The sequence below is a fragment of the Trichomycterus rosablanca genome, chromosome 4 (assembly GCF_030014385.1).
Source record: "Trichomycterus rosablanca isolate fTriRos1 chromosome 4, fTriRos1.hap1, whole genome shotgun sequence".
In the NCBI taxonomy this organism is placed as follows: Eukaryota; Metazoa; Chordata; class Actinopteri; order Siluriformes; family Trichomycteridae; genus Trichomycterus; species Trichomycterus rosablanca.
The window spans coordinates 37,330,165-37,352,686 of NC_085991.1; the positions used below are offsets into that span (position 1 = coordinate 37,330,165).

General features: G+C 39.8%; 1 protein-coding gene and 1 long non-coding RNA gene across 3 annotated transcripts; one reads left to right on the top strand and one right to left on the bottom strand.

Annotated features, from left to right (window-relative positions):
• Positions 1-1,485: 1,485 nt before the first annotated feature.
• Positions 1,486-21,417, top strand: LOC134312360 (polyadenylate-binding protein-interacting protein 2B-like). 2 transcript variants are annotated; one of them, XM_062994247.1, is made up of 4 exons: positions 1,486-1,621; positions 18,710-18,870; positions 19,344-19,520; positions 20,751-21,417. In XM_062994247.1, the coding sequence occupies exons 1-4, from the start codon at positions 1,615-1,617 to the stop codon at positions 20,805-20,807; spliced, it is 402 nt and encodes a 133-aa protein (XP_062850317.1). In that variant the 5' UTR covers positions 1,486-1,614; the 3' UTR covers positions 20,808-21,417. The 2 variants fall into 2 exon arrangements, with proteins under 2 accessions (XP_062850317.1, XP_062850316.1); XM_062994246.1 differs by lacking the exon at positions 1,486-1,621 and adding an exon at positions 2,563-2,624.
• On the bottom strand, positions 10,463-12,437 carry LOC134312361 (uncharacterized). Its single transcript, XR_010011537.1, has 2 exons — positions 11,142-12,437; positions 10,463-10,595 (listed from the first exon to the last, which is right to left on the bottom strand). It is a non-coding gene; the product is annotated as an uncharacterized LOC134312361 (long non-coding RNA).
• Positions 21,418-22,522: the final 1,105 nt, after the last annotated feature.

Genomic DNA, 22,522 nt, shown 5'->3' on the forward strand with positions numbered 1-22,522 from the left:
TGGTTGTCCTACACCTTAATGATACTTTTGACTTTGATTGGGGTGGCACGGTGGCTCAGTGGGTAGCACTGTCACCTCACAGCAAGAAGGTCCTGGGTTCAATCCCCAGGTGGGGCAGTCTGGGTCCTTTCTGTCTGGAGTTTGCATGTTCTCCCCATGTTTGCGTGGGTTTTCTCTGGGAGCTCCGGTTTCCTCCCACAGTCCAAAGACATGCAGTCAGGTGAATTGGAGATACGAAATTGTCCATGACTGTGTTTGACATTAAACTTGTGAACAGATGAATCTTGTGTAACCAGTAACTACCGTTTCTGAATGTAACCAAGGTGTGTTTGTTTATTAGGATTTTTACGTCATGTTTTACACTTTGGCTACATTCATGACAGAATGGTAGTTACTCATTACACAAGGTTCATCAGTTCAAAAGTTTATATCAAAGACAGTTATGGACAATTTAGTGTCTCCAATTCACCTCAGTGGCATGTCTTTGGACTGTGGGAGGAAACCGGAGCACCCGGAGGAACAGTGGACAGTGGTAGCCTAGTGGGTAGAGCTTTGGGCTATCAACCGGAAGATTGGGGATTCAAATCCAGGCTCTGCTATGCATCCACTGTTGGGTCCTTGAGCAAGGCCCTTAACCAGGGTGGCGCAGGGTCAGCCACCTTACGGCGCTCTGGGGTGCTGACCCTGCGCTCTAACCCCAGCTTCCAAACAAGCTGGGATATGCGAAGAAAGAATTTCATTGTACTGTACACCTGTATATGTATATATGACAAATAAAGTATATCTTCTTCTATCTTCTGAAACCCACACGGACACGGGGAGAACATGCAAACTACACAGAAAGGACCCAGACCGCCTCACCTGGGGATCGAACCCAGGACCTTCTTGCTGTGAGGCGACAGTGCTACCCACTTAACCACCGTGTAAAACATGACGTTAAAATCCAAATAAATAAATTTCACTTTAACTGTATGCTTGTAGGTACGTGGCTCGGTGGGTAGCACTGTCGCCTCACAGCAAGAAGGTCCTGGGTTCGATCCCCAGGCAGGCGGTCCGGGTCTTATCTGTGCGGAGTTTGCATGTTCTCCCAGTGTCTGCGTGGGTTTCCTCCCACAGTCCAAAAACATGCGAGTAAGGTTAATTGGAGACACTGAATTGCCCTGTAGGTGAATGTGTGTATGTGTGTGTATGTGTGTCTGCCCTTCAATGGACTGGCGGCCCCGTCCAGTGTGTTACTGTGTGCCTTGCGCCCATTGAAAAGCTGGGATAGGCTCCAGCACCCCGGCGACCCGGGATGAGTGGATAAGCGGTTAAGAAAGTGAGTGAGTGAGAGAGTGTACACTACATTGTGTAGTGCACAAGTGTGTGAAATAGATGGAGCCATTTGGTACACGGCTCGGTGTATTCGGGGGCTGAGTGGCGCGCGTGCGCGGACAAACGGAGGCGGGGGCTTTATGTTTGTTTAAACGGTGAACACATGACCAGCGTGTCTCTAATGTATTTAGCCAACAGCAGTTAGCTTAGTGAACTACCTCGCGAGAGAGAGGATTACCTTTCAGTGGTTTGTGCTAGGTATATTTGTAGATTTTGACGGACCACAGTCGAGTGCACGCCATGCCAGGTACTTTAAAATGTTTTCTGTGGTGTTTCTGGTATATTTAGCGTTCCCACGTTAATCTAGGGAATATTTTCGAGCTTCGGTTTGGACTTTAGTAACTAAATCATTGTGCACCCTTTCTGTATGGCATGTTTAGTGACGTAAAATCTACATGCACTAAAATGCTATTTTGCATTTTGTCACTGAAGGGTTATAATATGGGGTACAGATATACAGAGGAATATGCAGTGCATGTATGTACATGCATTGGGTTAATGCATTGTTCTAATTTGCTTTGATAGAGCTACTTTTGTTCATAGGTAATGCAAATATGCACATTTATATATTATTTTGCATTTATTTCTGCTGCTTTTAGTTCTGCAGAGTGGCTGTTTTGTCATACAGTTTACCTTTATTGTGTGTTCAGAGCATGTGTGCACCCCCTCGCGCTTCCTTGCCTTTTAAAGACGCTCCATATTTGACCCGGTTTAAATGAAACAAAAATTGCGTGTATTTGTTCATATTTTTCTTCTAAGTAGCGTAAAATATGCAGTTTCGACTAGAAGTAACTCTTTAACACGAACAAATAACCGCAAGAGTGTCCTTCAGCAGACAGGAAACTGTAACACAATCCGTTCGTGGCGTGCTCTTTGTTTTGGTGAGACGTGTTTTCTTCGCCATGCAGGATTACAAACCTAAACGTGGCCATTTTTAATGCAAAGGAAAAATACAACTTTTACTTTACCAACCAGACCACACCATGCGTTTCAGTACTTTCGGGCGTGTTTTACCCAAATTTAAGACTCATTGTGTTTTAGAAGTGGCCTACATATGCTGTTTGGTTTGCTAGCACAGACGAGCTACATTTGTCCATACATTGTGTCATGTCGACTTCCTTTGCTTTATTCATTTCGCTCCAGTTTCTTGGTTGCTAACTAAAAATGGACATCCGTGAGACGCTTAAGCAATTTCGTTATCTAACATGTGGTGTTGTCTGTAATGGGTGCCCAAAAAGCCAGTTGTTCAGGTAGGCAATATGGCAACATCACCACACCGTGGTACTTTAAAACATGGTGCTCCATGTATGGAACAAAGCAGATAGATCTGCTAAGATGTAACTCTGTATTCCTCAGAGGGCCAACTAAACCGTGCATTGTTTGTACAGAAGGTGACACGTTTCATCTTAAAATTCATTACTTGATGCTTTTTGTTGTGTTTTATTTTTTATTTTTGTACTTTTGGTAGATGCTTTTGAGCTGGGACAATGGCAGCCAGGTGGGTAGAGCTTGGGGCTATCAATTGAAAGGTTGGGTTTGAATCCCAGCTCTGCCATGCAGTCACTGTTGGACCCTTGAGCAAGACCCTTAACCCTGTCTGCTCCAGGGGTGCCATGCAATGGCTGACCCTGCGCTCTGACCCCAGCTTCCAAACAAGCTGGGATATGTGAAGAGAGAATTTTTTGTACTGTACACGTGTACCATCTCCTGGTTTCTACACTCACTGTGCCTTTTATCAGCTTTGTAGTTCTACAATTACTGATTGTAGTCCATCTATTTCTCTACATACCTTTTTAGCCTGCTTTCACCCTGTTCTTCAACCACCACAGCGCAGGTATTATTTAGGTGGTGGATGATTCTAAGCACTGCAGTGACACTGACATGGTGGTGGTGTGTTAGTGTGTGTTGTGCTGGTATGAGTGGATAAGACACAGCAGCGCTGATTGAGGTTTTAAACACCTCACTGTCACTGCAGTGCTGAGAATGACCCACCACCCAAATAATAGCTAATCTGTAGTGATTTTGGGAGAGTCCTGACCATTGGAGAACAGCATGAAAGGGGGCTAACAAAGCATTCATAGAAACAGATGGACTACAGTCAGTAATTGTAGAACTAGAAAGTGCTTCTATATGGTAAGTGGAGCTGATAACATGGACAGTGAGTGTAGAAACAAGGAGGTGGTTTTAATGTTATGGCTGATGTATGTACAGTGTATCACAAAAGTGAGTACACCCCTCACATTTCTGCAAATATTTCATTATATCTTTTCATGGGACAACACTATAGACATGAAACTTGGATATAACTTAGAGTAGTCAGTGTACAACTTGTATAGCAGTGTAGATTTACTGTCTTCTGAAAATAACTCAACACACAGCCATTAATGTCTAAATGGCTGGCAACATAAGTGAGTACACCCCACAGTGAACATGTCCAAATTGTGCCCAAATGTGTCGTTGTCCCTCCCTGGTGTCATGTGTCAAGGTCCCAGGTGTAAATGGGGAGCAGGGCTGTTAAATTTGGTGTTTTGGGTACAATTCTCTCATACTGGCCACTGGATATTCAACATGGCACCTCATGGCAAAGAACTCTCTGAGGATGTGAGAAATAGAATTGTTGCTCTCCACAAAGATGGCCTGGGCTATAAGAAGATTGCTAACACCCTGAAACTGAGCTACAGCATGGTGGCCAAGGTCATACAGCGGTTTTCCAGGACAGGTTCCACTCGGAACAGGCTTCGCCAGGGTCGACCAAAGAAGTTGAGTCCACGTGTTCGGTGTCATATCCAGAGGTTGGCTTTAAAAAATAGACACATGAGTGCTGCCAGCATTGCTGCAGAGGTTGAAGACGTGGGAGGTCAGCCTGTCAGTGCTCAGACCATACGCCGCACACTGCATCAACTCGGTCTGCATGGTCGTCATCCCAGAAGGAAGCTGACGCACAAGAAAGCCCGCAAACAGTTTGCTGAAGACAAGCAGTCCAAGAACATGGATTACTGGAATGCCCTGTGGTCTGACGAAACCAAGATAAACTTGTTTGGCTCAGATGGTGTCCAGCATGTGTGGCGGCGCCCTGGTGAGAAGTACCAAGACAACTGTATCTTGCCTACAGTCAAGCATGGTGGTGGTAGCATCATGGTCTTGGGCTGCATGAGTGTTGCTGGCACTGGGGAGCTGCAGTTCATTGAGGGAAACATGAATTCCAACATGTACTGTGACATTCTGAAACAGAGCATGATCCCCTCCCTTCGAAAACTGGGCCTCATGGCAGTTTTCCAACAGGATAACGACCCCAAACACAACCTCCAAGATGACAACTGCCTTGCTGAGGAAGCTGAAGGTAAAGGTGATGGACTAAACCCAATTGAGCACCTGTGGCGCATCCTCAAGTGGAAGGTGGAGGAGTTCAAGGTGTCTTAACATCCACCAGCTCCGTGATGTCATCATGGAGGAGTGGAAGAGGATTCCAGTAGCAACCTGTGCAGCTCTGGTGAATTCCATGCCCAGGAGGGTTAAGGCAGTGCTGGATAATAATGGTGGTCACACAAAATATTGACACTTTGGGCACAATTTGGACATGTTCACTGTGGGGTGTACTCACTTATGTTGCCAGCCATTTAGACATTAATGGCTGTGTGTTGAGTTATTTTCAGAAGACAGTAAATCTACACTGCTATACAAGTTGTACACTGACTACTCTAAGTTATATCCAAGTTTCATGTCTATAGTGTTGTCTCATGAAAAGATATAATAAAATATTTGCAGAAATGTGAGGGGTGTACTCACTTTTGTGATACACTGTATATATGACACATAAAGGCATTCTATTCTATCTGATTCACCCCGGTAGGCAAGCATATCTCCAGAATTGTTTGGATAACTACCTATTCGATCACCTCCCAGTTATGAAAAATGAAAATATAAAATGGACCCACAATATAAAGAAAAGATACAATAAGCAGACTCGAACATAATACTGATCATTCCATAAAATGACCCACGTGTTAAACATGGCATTAAAATCCAGATGCAGTAAAGTTAAGATGTTGATTTGTTTTTTCTTTTGAATCTTTAACTGATAAGTAGAAGCAAATTACAATATTTTCACTTAATAACGTCATTGTATTGTTAATATAACACATTTAGAGTTTGATGCCCACAGCACAGGACAGTTTTAGTTTTGGTACTGAGGACTTTTTTCCATACTTGCTTGATACAAGTCTTCAGCTGCTCAACAGTAGGTGGTCACTGTTGTCTGATTCTCCTATTTATGCTGTTACATTTTCAATTGGAGACAGATATGAACTGCAGGCAGGCCAGTCAATCACATGCATTCATTGTCTATGGTTGTTGCACATAGGCCTGAGACTGTCTTGCTGAAATAATCATAGACTTTCCAGGAAAAGACATTCCCTTGATGGCAGCATGTGTCTCTCTCATCCTAATTCACCCCTTTGTGTCAATGGTACCTTCACACATATGCAAGTCACCCATGTCCTGGGCACTGATGCACCCCCCATGCCATGTCTGGTGTTGGCTTTTGCACCTTTCACCGATTAACAGTCTGGTGGTCCTTTTCATCTTCAGCACAGAAAACCTTTCTTAAGCAAGCATGGACTTATTTGACAACAGCAAGTTTCCACTGTTCTTTTGACCATCTGAGATGAGCTCAGTCCCAGAGAACTATAAGGTGTTTCTGCACAGAACTGATGTACAGCATTCACTTTGTGTAATAGTTTCAGGTTGCATTATTTGCAGTTTTGCATTAAGAAATGTTTTTGATCCGATTGTCAAATCTTTCCTGAAGCCATGACCATCAGTGTGTGTAAAGACTGATCCCTTTATATCCAATCATGATTCTCTCATGTGTTACCAATTCACCTGCTTATTGTGGAACACTGTAACTTTAATATTCTATAAACCTTTACTCTTATTGCCTCTGTCCCAACTTTTTTGCAGTTTGATAGATTTTTTGCAAGGCAAAAGTGCAGCGTCTTTACTATGAATCGGATATGTCATGATGTATGGAGATATGGTCAGGAGAAATAGGAAGTGAAGAAAAAAAATACAGGGAAAATGATAGCTCTAATGTATCAGACACACGTGGCCATGCAAAAATTTGTTATTTCTCTGTTTCAAATGTTGACCCCTTTACTGTCTCTTAAAAGAGAATATTTAAATATTTTATGCATCCTCAGTGACCACTATCATAATAAGGGTTGTAGCTCATAGAAGGGAACAGCCACTTTTGCCAAACTTTTGTCAAAGAATAAAAAAAAAACTCCCAAGAACATTGGTACTTTGTTCCTTTCTTTCACAGACCTTTGGCACTAAGGCAATTAGCCAAGAACTTAGAAGGTAATGTGCTGATTAAGGGACAGCCTGTATCGTTTGGAATGATGGGATGTGGTTTGTTGCACAGATTCTCATACTAATACTGTATATGCATAATCAAATAAATACAAAATACAACACATGCACAGTAATAATCTGATTAGGTTTGGGTGGTAATATGGCAGTTTAAATGATAATGTAAAGACTTACTTTGGTTATCTTAAAATGATTAAGGCCACTATAGACATGAATGACATGAGCCGTGTCTCTAAATTAGTATTTTTTCTATATGTCCAAATTTCGTCCACTTTACTGAATAGTCAGCAGCTTTACTTCAGGTGCTCAGGATCCTCACATACGGAAGTGTACGTAAACCAAGTCATCAGATTATCCTTATTTGATTTCTTGCAGTAATCTGATTAGAGTGCATGTAAACACACTAACATGCAAGACAGATGGGTACATGGTGCTATTCTGATTTGATCTTGTGTGCTGTAAAATTTTTTGCCCTGCTATCAAGTGCTGTTATTATAGAAGCATATTGTTTGCATTTTTATTATAATAGTGTTGGCCATGCCTTTGACTGCAGAAATGATGGATGACTGACCTAGCTTACATTTGTTGTTCAAAATTCTGGTTTCAATTAGGAGCTGTTCTTCTATCATGTTCGACTCTGACACTTTAATGTGCCCGATTGTATTAGCATAGTGTTTGCTCTGTGTAGCTCTGCCATACATCATAAGAGCATAATCCAGACCTTATATGGGCAAATAATATTTTTTTAGGTAATAGAATCAGTTTGTTTTCTTTTTGTATTTTGTTTAAGTGAACATTTAATCATTTTGAAAACAGATCAAGTTTTTAGTTTATCTTAATGTGTGATTTTGTAGCAGTTAAACCCAGATGTAGATGTCAGTCATCTATTGACGGCTCTTCAGAACCTCCGTGAAGCTGGCCCCCCATGTGGTCAGAAATGGAATATAAATATTATTATTCGTTTGTGCTGCGTTTGTGCTGGTTTGTGCCGTAGGAATCATCGTTTGTGCTGGCACCGTTTTAGAGAAATTAAGTATTATATTTTATTACCCGTGACGTCACTCAGCCCCCCATCAGAGCCCAAATTGCACCAAAAGCATCTCATTCGTTTGTGCTGCGTTTGTGCTGGTTTGTGCTGCTAAAAGAAACATTTGTGCTTTTTTCATTTTAAAGTTATAAAGCTATAAATATTACACATGTGACGTCACCAGCCCCCCATTAACGTCCAAATTGCACCAAAACCACCTCGTTCGTTTGTGCTGCGTTTGTGCTGGTTTGTGCTGCTAAAAGAAACATTTGTGCTTTTTTAATTCTCAAGTTATTACGCTATAAATATTACACCCGTGACGTCACCAGCCCCCCCATTAACGTCCAAATTGCACCAAAAGCATCTCATTCGTTTGTGCTGCGTTTGTGCTGGTTTGTGCTGCTAAAAGAAACATTTGTGCTTTTTTCATTTTAAAGTTATAAAGCTATAAATATTACACATGTGACGTCACCAGCCCCCCATTAACGTCCAAATTGCACCAAAACCACCTCGTTCGTTTGTGCTGCGTTTGTGCTGGTTTGTGCTGCTAAAAGAAACATTTGTGCTTTTTTAATTCTCAAGTTATTACGCTATAAATATTACACCCGTGACGTCACCAGCCCCCCCATTAACGTCCAAATTGCACCAAAAGCATCTCATTCGTTTGTGCTGGTTTGTGCTGCTAAAAGAAATATTTGTGCTGGTTTAATTTTAAAGTTATAAAGCTATAAATATTACACCTGTGACATCACCAGCCCCCCATTAACGTCCAAATTGCACCAAAAGCATCTCATTCGTTTGTGCTACGTTTGTGCTGGTTTGTGCTACTAAAAGAAATATTTGTGCTGGTTTAATTTTAAAGTTATAAAGCTATAAATATTACACCTGTGACATCACCAGCCCCCCATTAACGTCCAAATTGCACCAAAAGCACCTCATTCGTTTGTGCTACGTTTGTGCTGGTTTGTGCTACTAAAAGAAATATTTGTGCTGGTTTAATTTTAAAGTTATAAAGCTATAAATATTACACCTGTGACATCACCAGCCCCCCATTAACGTCCAAATTGCACCAAAACCCTTTAATTCGTTTGTGCTACGTTTGTGCTGGTTTGTGCTGCTAAAAGAAATATTTGTGCTGGTTTAATTTTAAAGTTATAAAGCTATAAATATTACACCTGTGACATCACCAGCCCCCCATTAACGTCCAAATTGCACCAAAACCCTTTAATTCGTTTGTGCTACGTTTGTGCTGGTTTGTGCTGCTAAAAGAAATATTTGTGCTGGTTTAATTTTAAAGTTATAAAGCTATAAATATTACACCCGTGACGTCACCAGCCCCCCCATTAACGTCCAAATTGCACCAAAACCCTTTAATTCGTTTGTGCTGCGTTTGTGCTGGTTTGTGCTGCTAAAAGAAACATTTGTGCTGTTTTAATTCTCAAGTTATTACGCTATAAATATTACACCCGTGACGTCACCAGCCCCCCATTAACGTCCAAATTGCACCAAAAGCACCTCATTCGTTTGTGCTGCGTTTGTGCTGGTTTGTGCTGCTAAAAGAAACATTTGTGCTGTTTTAATTCTCAAGTTATTACGCTATAAATATTACACCCGTGACGTCACCAGCCCCCCATTAACGTCCAAATTGCATCAAAAGCACCTCATTCGTTTGTGCTGCGTTTGTGCTGGTTTGTGCTGCTAAAAGAAATATTTGTGCTGTTTTAATTCTCGAGTTATAGGCTAAATAATATGTAAAGTGATGACACTTCAATAATTCACCACCATCAATAATTTTAATGTCAAAACTTATGTGATAAACCTATTCTCTCTATGTGACTTCTTTATGAGGGGAATCTTTATTTTAAGCCATGTTTCCATGTGGACCCCAGTCCGAGATGCAGAAAAGGGGTGGGGACCTGTTGACTGTAAGCAGTCATTTTCAGACAGCAGTTCTTCCCAACCCCCAAAATTTCTTTTCCAGGTAAAAATATAACTAAAATAACAGTAACATAACCTATTTTCAAGATTTTAGACTTTGTCACTTAATGAAAAGTCTCTAGTAGACTCAACATCAGTGATAAAATACAGAAAATATTATATGAAAAATGCAATGTATGTTTGATTTGTCATGCAGTTTAATGGGGATCAGCAAATTGTTTGCTGTGGGAAATTTATCAAGTTTTCATGGTCATTGCTTGGGGCAATGTATTCCCATATGTGTATCACTGTAATGACACTAGAAAGAAGTAATATCCTTAGATCATTAACATTGTTAGCAAAAATTTACTGCAGCATCCACTTACAAAACACAAAAATATATAACCCTCACCATATAACGTCATATTAGTCATTCAGGTTATACTTATTTATCCATCTGTTTCCCTGTGCAACTTGCTGTCAGTTCTGTTAGGTCTTCACACATCTTCATAGATTACACATTTATACTTTCCACCATGCTGCCCTGCATATTTATTGTATTAAGATGCACTGTCTTGTCTAATAACACTGCACTCATTCATTTTGTACTTTACTTTGTACCCTTTCACTAGATAGCATGCTGCACCAAAACCCTGGCAGAATGTCATTCTGCTCCACTATACACCACATTACCACATTATGAATACCTACATTTTAATTATGCTCACTGGCCAGTAAATTGGGCTTCAACAATCCAAGGCATGATAAAAAAAATTTTTTTATGCAACCTTTATTTAATAAAAAAAAAGAAAAAAAAAAAAAAAAAGAACATTGTCCCAGCAACAAAAAGTTCATTGTCACGTTTGAGGGTCTGAGCATACTTTTCTTTTGTCCTCTCCTCAGGCGACTGTTGACAAAAAAGGAAAGTGTTTTTATAACACAAACACATAATTCTCATTTCAAGGTAATTTATTGCTTCTAATAAAACCCTGTAATAGTCCTGTGAGAATTTAAATCATATTAATGACATTTAAAACAAGACTGGACAGTTCTGTGAAAAATATAAAACAAACATATGCTGTACATATATATTAATAGACACGTGGAACAAAAAAAAACCTGAAAATGATTGCATCAAAAATAACTGATGTTCTTTTACATAGATGCCGAAGCTGCCAATTTGTAACAAGGATGATGTCATAAAACTCATCCAAGCTGCTAGGGATACAATTGTCAGAGCACAGTGTATTGCCCACCCCTCTGAAAAGGTGTGGACAGAACTTAGTGAACAGCTTGGTGGAAAAATGACTCCTAAAAGCTTGTACACATTCGTCAAGATGGATCGACACAACATTTGGCAAAGCCTAGGTATACAGGTAAATGAGGACAGTGACAGCTCTGATTCTGATAAACATTCCACACAAAAGACAAATAACATCAACTTTGAACTTACCATCCCCTTTCAAGAGTGGACTGACATCTGGCAAGAAGAAGCAGTCTACAAGAACAAAGCTGCACAGTCAAATGAAAGAACTTACACCATCTTGAAACATGGCACATGGTCTAATGTCCTAAATGAAAAGATCTGGAACATGACCAAATTAGCCTGCACACTTAGATTTAAAAGAGCAAAAGTGTACCCACAGAGTGCATCTAAGTGCATTGACATCGCTGGCCACTGTACTGAGTGCAATGCAAAATTGTGCATTTCCAGTGAAAGTCTACCAGAGGTGAGCACACCAGCAGTGCTAAAATGCAGAATAGATAACATTGATGAAAGTCTTCATACTGGGAAGGCAAAACGCATGCTATCTGGAGAGAAAAGACTGCAGGTCTCTAAAGAACTCTGGGAGGGTAAAAAACTGCCACATGTGTGGCGAGCCGCAGAGGCTTACAAAATAATGGCACTCGGTGACCCAGAGCCTAGCCACCTACCAAGCCTGAATACATTAAGAAAAGCAAAACAAGAGAGAGGGGATAAGGAGTTAGGACACAAAGACCCCATCCTTTCCCTTCATCTGATAAAATACAGTGTGCCTCATAGGGGCAGTATTCATGACATAGGCCTTGACAAATTTTTTTGCCATTATTGGACCCCCTCTCAACTACTAGTCTACAAAACATTAGTAAAGACTCAAGGTTCAAGTGTAAGTTTTGATGCTACAGGTACAGTAGTCAAAAGGCTCACTAGACCAACAGAAACATCAGGACATATATTTTTGTATCAAGGAGTTCTGTCCTCACATGGAGATACTTCTGTTCATATCCCAGTGGTGCAAATGCTGTCTGAGCGGCATGACATTAATGCCATATCAAACTGGCTCTCTGAATGGCTAAGAGCAGGAGCATCTGTACCAAAAGAAGTTGTTTCTGATTTCTCCCTTGCATTGCTGGGTGGTCTTGTTAAGGCCTTTACTCCTTACTCTGATTTGAAGACCTATATAAATGAGTGTTTTGGTGTACTAAACAGCTGGAAGTCAACAAAACTGCCTCCTTGCTTCATCAGAGTAGATGTTGCACACTGCATAAAGATGATTAGTCAATGGGAATGTCTCCATAAGAAAGCAAGGCGGGTTAAAGATTTTTATCTAAGAGCCATGGCACAGCTTCTTCAGTCTGTGACAATCCAGGATGCAAGGCAGCTCATACACTCTATTGCAATTGTTGCACTGAGTGAGTCTGAGGGTAATGACAAAAAGGGCATGCCTGTCATCTCAGAGATTTGCAAAACAAATCTGAAAAAAAGAATTGCTGATGGATACGATCCACTCACATGCACTGATGACAGTCTGGACACAGTGAAGACTCAGGAGCCTGTGACAGAATGTACCACTGATGTTAAGAAGTGGGTGATTGACATCTGCGAGGAAAGCAAGATTCTGGCTGTTCACGACGGTGATCGGGATAATTTACATTTTCTTCCAGAATTTATTCCCCATCTAATAAGACTAGGTTCTTATCTACCTCTCTGGACAGGTGTAATGGTTCCACTTTTCAAAAGTGACAGCATCACAGCAAGCTCTGCCCATGCTGAAGCTGAATTCAAAAATTTGAAGTACGGCCTCTTCAAACATGAAAGTTTGCCAATTCGAGTAGACCGCTTCATCACTCGACACCTTGGGTTCATTGAAGGGACCATGAGACTTTCTTCAGCAGCCACATCTGCAAATAATGAGAAAACAATATCAAAGTCAAATGAATGTGGACATCCTGCAAACATGAAAGATCAGTTGATTCAGGAGAACAAACAAATACAGCAGTCTACAGAAGACTTAATGGAACAGGAGTCTCCGATTGAAAATTGGAGAGGCCTTGGTCTGCCATTGAAAAAGAGAAAATCATCATACCTTGTACACTGTCCAGAGTGGCTACATGTTGATTCATCTCTTAAAAAACAAAGAACCCAAATTGGTGTTTTAAAAAATGGCAATTACTCTGCAAAACAGCCCATTAAAGTAGACAAAACACTTGTGAGCGTGATCAATACCTGTGCCTTTGACTCCTTCTGCCAGTGTCTCTGCTGTGCCTTCTGTGACAGTGAAAATTTTAGCTCCTATGTAACTGAACAGCAAGACAATGTTGAATTGTTCAATTTGGTTAAGACCACAACCATAAGAGGAGTACAACAGGGTGTGTACAAACAGAGGGCAAAATTGTTGTTAGACATATTTAACTCTGTTCAACTTAAGTCAGGTGTGGAGCAGGTAAATGCAGAATGCAACATCGCTCACTTTATCACCTCAACAATGAAGCATACGCCAAGTGTCACAAGCAAAAGTCAGTGCTCCTCTCCATACTGCAGCCGTAGTTTGGTACGCTCAAGAGAAATTCCTCTGATTCCAGTCAATGTCGATATTTTAAATACAGAAGGAATGAGAGGGCTTCAGGCTGCACTTGAAGCAGGTCTGAGGCTGGAGCCATCAAAATGTCTTCAGCCACTGAAGTCTCCTGAAAAGTGTCCAGACAGTTTAAAAACAGAACATCCATCAGCACTGAAATTTATGTGCAATGGTTTGGTCACGCACAGTTATGCAAGTGGTCCAGCACTGTACATTGAAACAGCAGCAGAATGCAGTTTCCCACTAAGTGAATTCCCCATCAACATTAGTCTGAGCAAAGACTCGTTCACACTCAGAGGCATTGTGGCATTTCTCCCAGGGCCAAAAGACACTCTTGGACACTATGTGGCCTACTGCAGGAGGTCATACTTTGTCTGGGAGCGATATGATGACTTTTGTAATCGCGTCATGACAGCCCCTGAAAACACAAAAATTCAACCACATGTTGTATTTTATACAAAGGACTGATAGTCTTTACTTTTATGGCTGGATGCCATAAAAAAAATGATCAGTCATCAATTGTGAACTAGATTGTTTAACCTACAATGTTTCTATTTTGTATCACATGTTTACGTTCTGTCTTTAACAATTTTGTAATTAATTAATTGTAACTGTTTTTACATTCATACTAAACATAACCCACTTCTTGATATTCTGTGTCTTGCATTTCAATTAGTATTGCATTCATCATTGGTGAGTGACATCTACTGAATACACTACCTGTCAAAAGTTGACACACACCTACTGACGCCACTGGACCAATATTTGTAGAATTAAACCAGCACAAATATTTCTTTTAGCAGCACAAACCAGCACAAACGCAGCACAAACGAATGAGATGCTTTTGATGCAATTTGGACGTTAATGGGGGGCTGGTGACGTCACGGGTGTAATATTTATAGCTTTATAACTTTAAAATTAAAACAGCACAAATATTTCTTTTAGCAGCACAAACCAGCACAAACGTAGCACAAACGAATGAGGTGCTTTTGGTGCAATTTGGACGTTAATGGGGGGCTGGTGACGTCACGGGTGTAATATTTATAGCTTTATAACTTTAAAATTAAAACAGCACAAATATTTCTTTTAGCAGCACAAACCAGCACAAACGCAGCACAAACGAATGAGATGCTTTTGATGCAATTTGGACGTTAATGGGGGGCTGGTGATGTCACAGGTGTAATATTTATAGCTTTATAACTTTAAAATTAAACCAGCACAAATATTTCTTTTAGCAGCACAAACCAGCACAAACGCAGCACAAACGAATGAGATGCTTTTGGTGCAATTTGGACGTTAATGGGGGGCTGGTGATGTCACAGGTGTAATATTTATAGCGTAATAACTTTAAAATTAAAACAGCACAAATATTTCTTTTAGCAGCACAAACCAGCACAAACGCAGCACAAACGAATGAGGTGCTTTTGGTGCAATTTGGACGTTAATGGGGGGGCTGGTGACGTCACGGGTGTAATATTTATAGCGTAATAACTTGAGAATTAAAAAAGCACAAATGTTTCTTTTAGCAGCACAAACCAGCACAAACGCAGCACAAACGAATGAGATGCTTTTGGTGCAATTTGGGCTCTGATGGGGGGCTGAGTGACGTCACGGGTAATAAAATATAATACTTAATTTCTCTAAAACGGTGCCAGCACAAACGATGATTCCTACGGCACAAACCAGCACAAACGCAGCACAAACGAATAATAATATTTATATTCCATTTCTGACCACATGGGGGGCCAGCTTCACGGAGGTCTCTTCAGAGCATGATTCTTGGCCTACACAAGCTTAATGGGCAGATCTTCTCCTGACACACACTGCCGTAAAAGTAAAAAAACAAAAAAGCAAACCAGAGCTGACATCTCAAACTTGTTCAACGAGTTTAAATCTTGTTTTTGCTATCGGCAGCCCGGGAACCTATACGAACAGTGATTGGCTTGTCTGAGCATGGGAATGCTGGAAGGGATTCCTCATAACCTCTGCAGTAATGGCCCCTATGGTCTAATCAATGGTGCCTGCATAGAGACTGGGATAATGGAGATCGGTGCATAATACGGATCTTTATATGAGCAGTCGGGGAGTGTGAAATTTACAGCTCTCCTTGTTTAGGAGTGGAGGTCAGCAGCTGGACATGGAAATGAAATGTGATTGGGTAATTGGTAGGGATGTCCCGATCAAGTTTTTTTGTTCCCGATCTTTAATTTTGATCCCGATCCGATACCGATTCTCAAACCGATACTTGTATTTTCTAGATATTGTCTAGATAAGAACTAGATAATACTGTTCACACAGTGCACACTTCAAGTACATTACAGTTATTCAAATTAATCCAATGTACATGTTTAACAACTGAATAGCTCTGCAGTGCTGTAGGAAAAAAAAATTGCCTGCATCCAAGCTATTGCTTAATGTTCTTTTACAAAATCAAAGTAAACAAACCTAGTGCAGCATTGTAGTAAAAATGAAGTGAGATAATTACAGTTTCACTTTGAACTTTATATTCAAAGAACATAATTCTGTTTAATGCAGTGATGCACTAAAAATGAACAAAAATCTCCACTCACAAGTGGTGTAGCAGCTTAACTTGAATATAAAAAAACAAATAAGTTACTTAACAGCATTACAGTAAAACCTGAATACCAAAATAAAATGGAAAGTCACTCTTTTGTTATGAAGGAAAGCCAGTTCTTAAAGTGCTTGTATTGTGACGATGGTTTGATGGACGGGTCTACGCAAAGTGAGTGTGTTTTGACCCTTTGGGGCTTCCATAGTGCATGGGATAGCGTGCTCGGCTCTAGCTGTCCGCTATTCGGAACAGAAGAAGTTAATAAAGTGTTATGCTCCCGACAATTTGTGAATATACCGTGTATTTATTTCTTTATTAAGCAAGTGCATCACTACGACGCTCGGTTACATAACTAAGCCAATCAGAGTGCTTGATACTGAGATGTCGTTCAGTCTTGTAACACGTAAACTCGTAAAAGCTGTATGTTATGGTCCTGAAGTTTTCATACTCGGATTAAAAGTTATTGTTTTGTAAACCGGAGTGATCCTCGACTCACACACCATATAAACAGTAAAATTCTACAGTAATGAACGCAGCTCTGCTCCCACCGCCTCGTGAAACGCTCGCAGTGCAGACATTACACTGCTGTTGGAATTGTTTCACTTTCCAGTTTAAAGTATTTCCACACAGCGGACATGCTGACGTAAAACAAAAGATCGGGTTATGATCGGCATTAGTAAAGCCGATTTCCGATCAGTTAAAAATGCCTTGATCGGCCTTGATCCCGATCTGTGAGATCGGATTGGGACATCCCTAGTAATTGGGTATGACTAGATTGGGAGGAAAATTGCGGGAAAAAATGCATTTAAAAAAAAAAAATGAGCAAACCCTAAACCCTTAGGAAAATCGGTGAATGCTTCAAATTACCATCACAAATTAGTATCACACTTCACCAAACCCTTAAAGTTAACAGAACATAATCACCACTGTGAAACTCCATTGCGTAATGCACAAGAACGTGTGTAGAGAAATGTTTGTTTCCTCTTCTTGCTTAAAACTAGAAATTAAAAGTTTACGGTAATCATTGGGTGGGGTTGCTAAATATTACTTATAAAGGCTAACTGTAACAAAAGCACAGTGGCCATGACGTGTGTTCTTTCAAAAAATTGCAAAGCACATCAGGAATCCATTAATGCCATTCTACACTATACTTTTGCTGCTTTACATGATTAACAGTTTAGTGTGTAGGTTAGTTGGAATAAGTAATAACATGTCCTTTTTGTTGTGACAGTCATGATTCTTTACAAATTAATCTGCATAGATGGTCTCATAATTTTCATGTTTCATTAAACTTAGAACTTGGCTTACAAGTCCATTAACTTGTCATACAGTAGTCGTTTGATAAATGCAGTATAAATTAACTTCCAATAGCTGATGCTTCAATTCCAATTGAGAGCATGAGGATATTGATGTGGATATTTTGCATCATGTTCCAGTATAAAGACAGACCCCTGCTTATCGTCTTATAATAGCTGCACTTATCTAAAATAGAGATCTTTAAAATAGACTGCATCTTTGTTTATGGTATTAGATTGTTTAGTGCTTGTAATGAGTTGTTCGTTACACATGGATTTATGTTTTGAATGCCTATTTCATAGATATTATCAATGCCGATTCAAGTGCAGGTTAACTGGCGCATATAAGGTACTTGAAATCTGTATTCATTGCAGAGAACTCTGCAACTAGATACTTCTGTACTGTGACATTTATCTGTCTGATACATTCTGTTATTGATCCGTCCTCCTACACTGCACACTTTCGCCTCACTTTAGACCTGGGAGCTAAGATTTCCCCTCTGGATACTGACACGTTGCAAGCTTCACATTGATTTCAGATGTGTTTTTGCTGACCGTACAATGATGAATTTCTATTTAAAAAAGGGATTTGATCTTGAAGCTGTACTTCAAGATACATGCTTTAGTAAATCAAAGCTTTATAAAGATGAATGCTTGCCTGCTCGGTGCTCAAATAAAGGATTATACTAGTAACGCATCAGAAAGCACTCTTGTGCAACACAAAATATTTTATCTTCAGCATTTGTCTTTTGGAACAGATTAAAATTTCTAGTTCTTTAAGTGATTCTGACAGTGGATTCAGAAAGTACTCCAACCCATTTGTGATTTTTTTGCACACATTGTATTTGATTGAGGGTTTCTTTCTTACCTAAAACATTCTTGTCTGGATGTCCAATTTGGCTGGACAGTCAATTCAAGGAGGGTTCAAGGTTGAGCCAAGCTTGCTACATTTCACAGTTGTTTAGGCCATGGTGGTCCTGGGCACACTCAAAGCATTGGATATTGGTTTATATCTTTGCACTGATCTATGCCTATCACAGTTTGATTACAGATATCCACAGTTCCTTGGACTGTATGGCTTGGTCTTTGTTCTAACAATGCAGTCTTAATTGTCGACCTTTATTGACCCCAGATTCGTGCCTTTCCAAAATATGTCAATTCAGATTGCAGCAGGTACACTCCAACTGAGTTCTAGACAAGGATAATTAAAGCAACAGTACAATTTGGACTGGCACAGCAAATGGTTTGTTACTGTGATTGTCGTCATCAGTGGTGTTTGCTATGCCTGATTGTCCTTTTACTTTTTCATTTTCAGAGCCTACAGACATGAATGGACCCAATGTAGCTAAAACGCCAGGGGGTGGTGCTCCAGGGAAAGATGGAAAGGAGTTTATAGCCAATGGGCATGGAGAGGGAGACGCCAACCCATTTGCAGAGTTTATGTGGATGGAGAACGAGGAGGAGTACAACCGGCAGGTCTGTGCACACATGCATTTGTAATATAAAAACCTTATTTGTCTGTTTAGTGAAGTTTGTGCACCTGTATGGGTGTTGTAGAACTCATTTTTCAGTATGTCTTCAGCTCCTGTTGTTTTGCTTTGATTTTGAATGCTTAATTTGGTGACAGGCAGCATCTTGTTTACATTTACAGCATTTAGCAGACGCTCTTATCCATACAACTAACTTATCCATAAGATTAGTAGTGCTTTCTTAGTAAACGGGAAACATTTCCTCACTCAAGTACAAACCAACAACAGTCTAAGAACACACATCTGCTGGAACCCTGTTAGTACAGGTAGAGGAACAATTCTTTTACAGAATAAAATGCTCTCATCCCACAGTAGTGTAAACAAACACACCCATACTTTTGTTAAGGGTGGGAATATCGCTGCAAGTACTTCATGGTTTAGTACACCTTAATTAGTGTGTTCATTATTATTCTTTTTCAGGTAGAGGAAGAGCTGTTGGAGCAAGAGTTTCTGGAGCGCTGTTTTCAAGAGATGTTGGATGAAGAAGATCAGGATTGGTTTATTCCAGCGAGGGACCTCACCCCAGGTGTAGGACAGATCCAACAGCAACTCAATGGTCTGTCCATCAACAACGACAACAATGCAGAAGAGATTGTGGTAAGCTTTGAACAAGATTGGACAAGCTTAGTTTGTCTAGACTGGCGTTGAGCCCACGGCATGTTGGCACCACTGTTACAGGATCTTAAAGCTTTCAAATCATACACTTAGTATCTATCAAAAGGTACCTCGAAATGGCACATTTAACTGCATGTTCTATTATTGACAAAAGCAGCAGCTAGGCCACTTTGCCAGCTGGCCTGATGAGTGCTAACCTTCCTAATTTTGGCAGCTATGCAAAAATGATTAAATCTGTATATTAGAAACTGTTGCACCTACAACAACTGATATTTTGGGGTCAGTTCTTAGTAAATAGCTTACTTGCTGTTTGCAACCTGCCTACCTACCTGAAGCAGCACACACTGTGCAGTTTACCACAAACTGAGATTAAGCTTTAGCAGACAAATTGACAAGCTTCAGTAATGTTTACAGTCATATAGTGGTGCATGACAGCTGTAGTGTTCTGGATGTTATCTAACTGATAATAAATAATAGATTTGACCTCAAAAATAGCTGCTGTGTGTTTTTGTGGAAAATTGAGGCTAAAGTAGCTTTGAAAATTGTAATCTTTTTTTAACTGAAATGGGGGAGGGTGGCTAAGTGGGTAGCACTGTCGCCATACAGCAAGAACACCCTGGGTTCAATTCCCAGATAGAGAAGGTCTGAGACCTTTCTGGGTGGAATTTGCATGTTCTTCCCATGTCTGTTCCAGTTTCCCCCAGTCCAAAGACGTGCAAGTGAGGTGAACTTGAGATACAAAATGTAATTTAGCTTGAAGTGATGAATCTTGTGTAACCAGTAATTACCTGTTCTGTCCCAACCACTTTGACTTTTAAAGACCATTAGCTAGCCATGATAACAGCCATAGCAGCTGACATGTCGTTAAGAATAAAACGACAACCTGTCCTGTCATGTAACCAAAAGTGTGTAAAACATGAAGTTAAAATCCTTATAAATAATAATAATAATTAAATATCTGAAATAGATTTAGCAGATGCACAGTTTTGCATCATGAAAGTTATTAAACAGTATACACACAGCTGAAGTTTGTTACAGTAGCAGGGAGATGTGATTTATGCGATTAAGATTTCAATGTCCTATTTTCATGTTCTCTGTTAAATGTATTAAGCAGATATTGTATTCAGTAGTATGTAGCAAGCTATGTTCCAGTAAAATGTAACTTACTAAATGATATCTAACATTAGTTCTCCCCCTTTGTTCTGTTTTCAGCGCAAGAGCAGCTTAAATCCTGAAGCCAAGGAGTTTGTCCCGGGAGTAAAATACTAGGACTCGGCCTCACCCTCTGGATTGGAACCCTCTTATATGCACAAAGACTTATTCTGGCTGGGATTGTCACAGCCATCCATACATTCTTATAAATATGTCCACACAGAGCTATGAGGGGCTTGAAAAGCAGAGGAGGGTGAGGGAATTCGGGGAAGGGAGGAGGGCTTGTTTATAAGCTTTTTTATTTTTCCATTTCTTACATGTAAACCAAGGGCAAAGAGTTTAGATGAAGCCTCTAGGAGGTGCCATGACAGCCTAATGTTGTACTCTATACAAAAGCATTTCATTTCTTTCTACCTTGAATGACAGATCACCCCAGCACTCGAGTAGAAGTCTTTGCCGAATTGTGTATTTAGTTTATTTTTCCTTGCCTGCTTTTTATAGGGGAGATTTGTGTCTGTTTTTGGATGAGGTGCTTTTGGATAAGTACCCCATAACTAAGGGTGGGGTGTTGAAAGGGAAATTATGATTGGAAAATCCAGTTTGTGTAGACTGGCCAGAAAAGGTTGAAAGTATTCACAAGAAAACATTATTTTGCGTGAGTAGAAATTACATGCAAGAATGCGATTACTTGAAGAAAAGAAAAAAAATAAATATAAAAATGTTGGTACACTGAGTAATTTTTATGCCTACTGGTCTTTCAGTCCTATATTGAATCATTTTAGCAGGATGCTTGTGGATATTTTTATGCTGGGACGTTAATCTTAGAAAATATAGGTTGTACTATAGTATGTCTCATCCTATATCCCATGTTTTTGGCCATTTATATATGCACTTGAGTATTTTTACAAATGTCCATAATTACCCTGCACACTTCATATATGTTTATATAGGAGACAAAGCAAAAAATCTGCTGTTGTAATTGTATATCAACATAGTTGAAGAAAGATTTTTTTTAAAAAAACCAGAAGCCCACAAGCACAGACTCAATCAGCATCATTCAGTATCAGAGTTCGTTTACAGCAATTAACAGATTCGCTTTGTAGTGTGTTGTACATTTGTTAGAACATTTGAAGCTGAACTGGGCATGTGCATATCTGTTTTACATACATGTAAATGAACAGGTCTGGACTCAGGCTTGTACTACAATTACAAAAATCACAGCTGTGAATACCTGAGAATTTATCTGAAACCTTGGCAGCTGGGCAGTTGTAGCCTAGTGGTTAAGGTACTGGACTAGTAATCAAAAGGTTGCTGGTTCAAGCCCCACCACTGCCAGGTTGTCACTGTTGGGCCCTTGACCCTTAATTGCTGAGAGAGTATGATCACAATACAGAAAGTCGCTTTGGTTAAAACCGTCTGCTAAAAATTCAAGCCAAACACAATACAGGAAAAAAAAACGTAAGAAGTCAGAAGACATTTGTTTATACCAAACATGTACAGTGGTGTTAAAAAAAAATAGCAGTGATTTTAAAAAAGTGAATAAAGCACAAAATCATTCTAATAACTTTTATTTCCATGAATGCAAATGCACTGAAATACTACACTTTCAATTCTAAATCAAAACATTAACAAAATGTAGCCAGTTTGTGTTAATCCTTTACAGAAAATTAAGAAAAATGAATATTAGGCTGTTCAAAAAAATAGCAGTGCAGCATTTTTCTAAAAAAATGTACAGTATCTATAAACTAAAAATGTTTGAGGTTTCACTTTAGTTTAAATTACTGAACGAATATTTAGTGGCATTACAATTGTTTCCGAGATCTGTGTTGCAT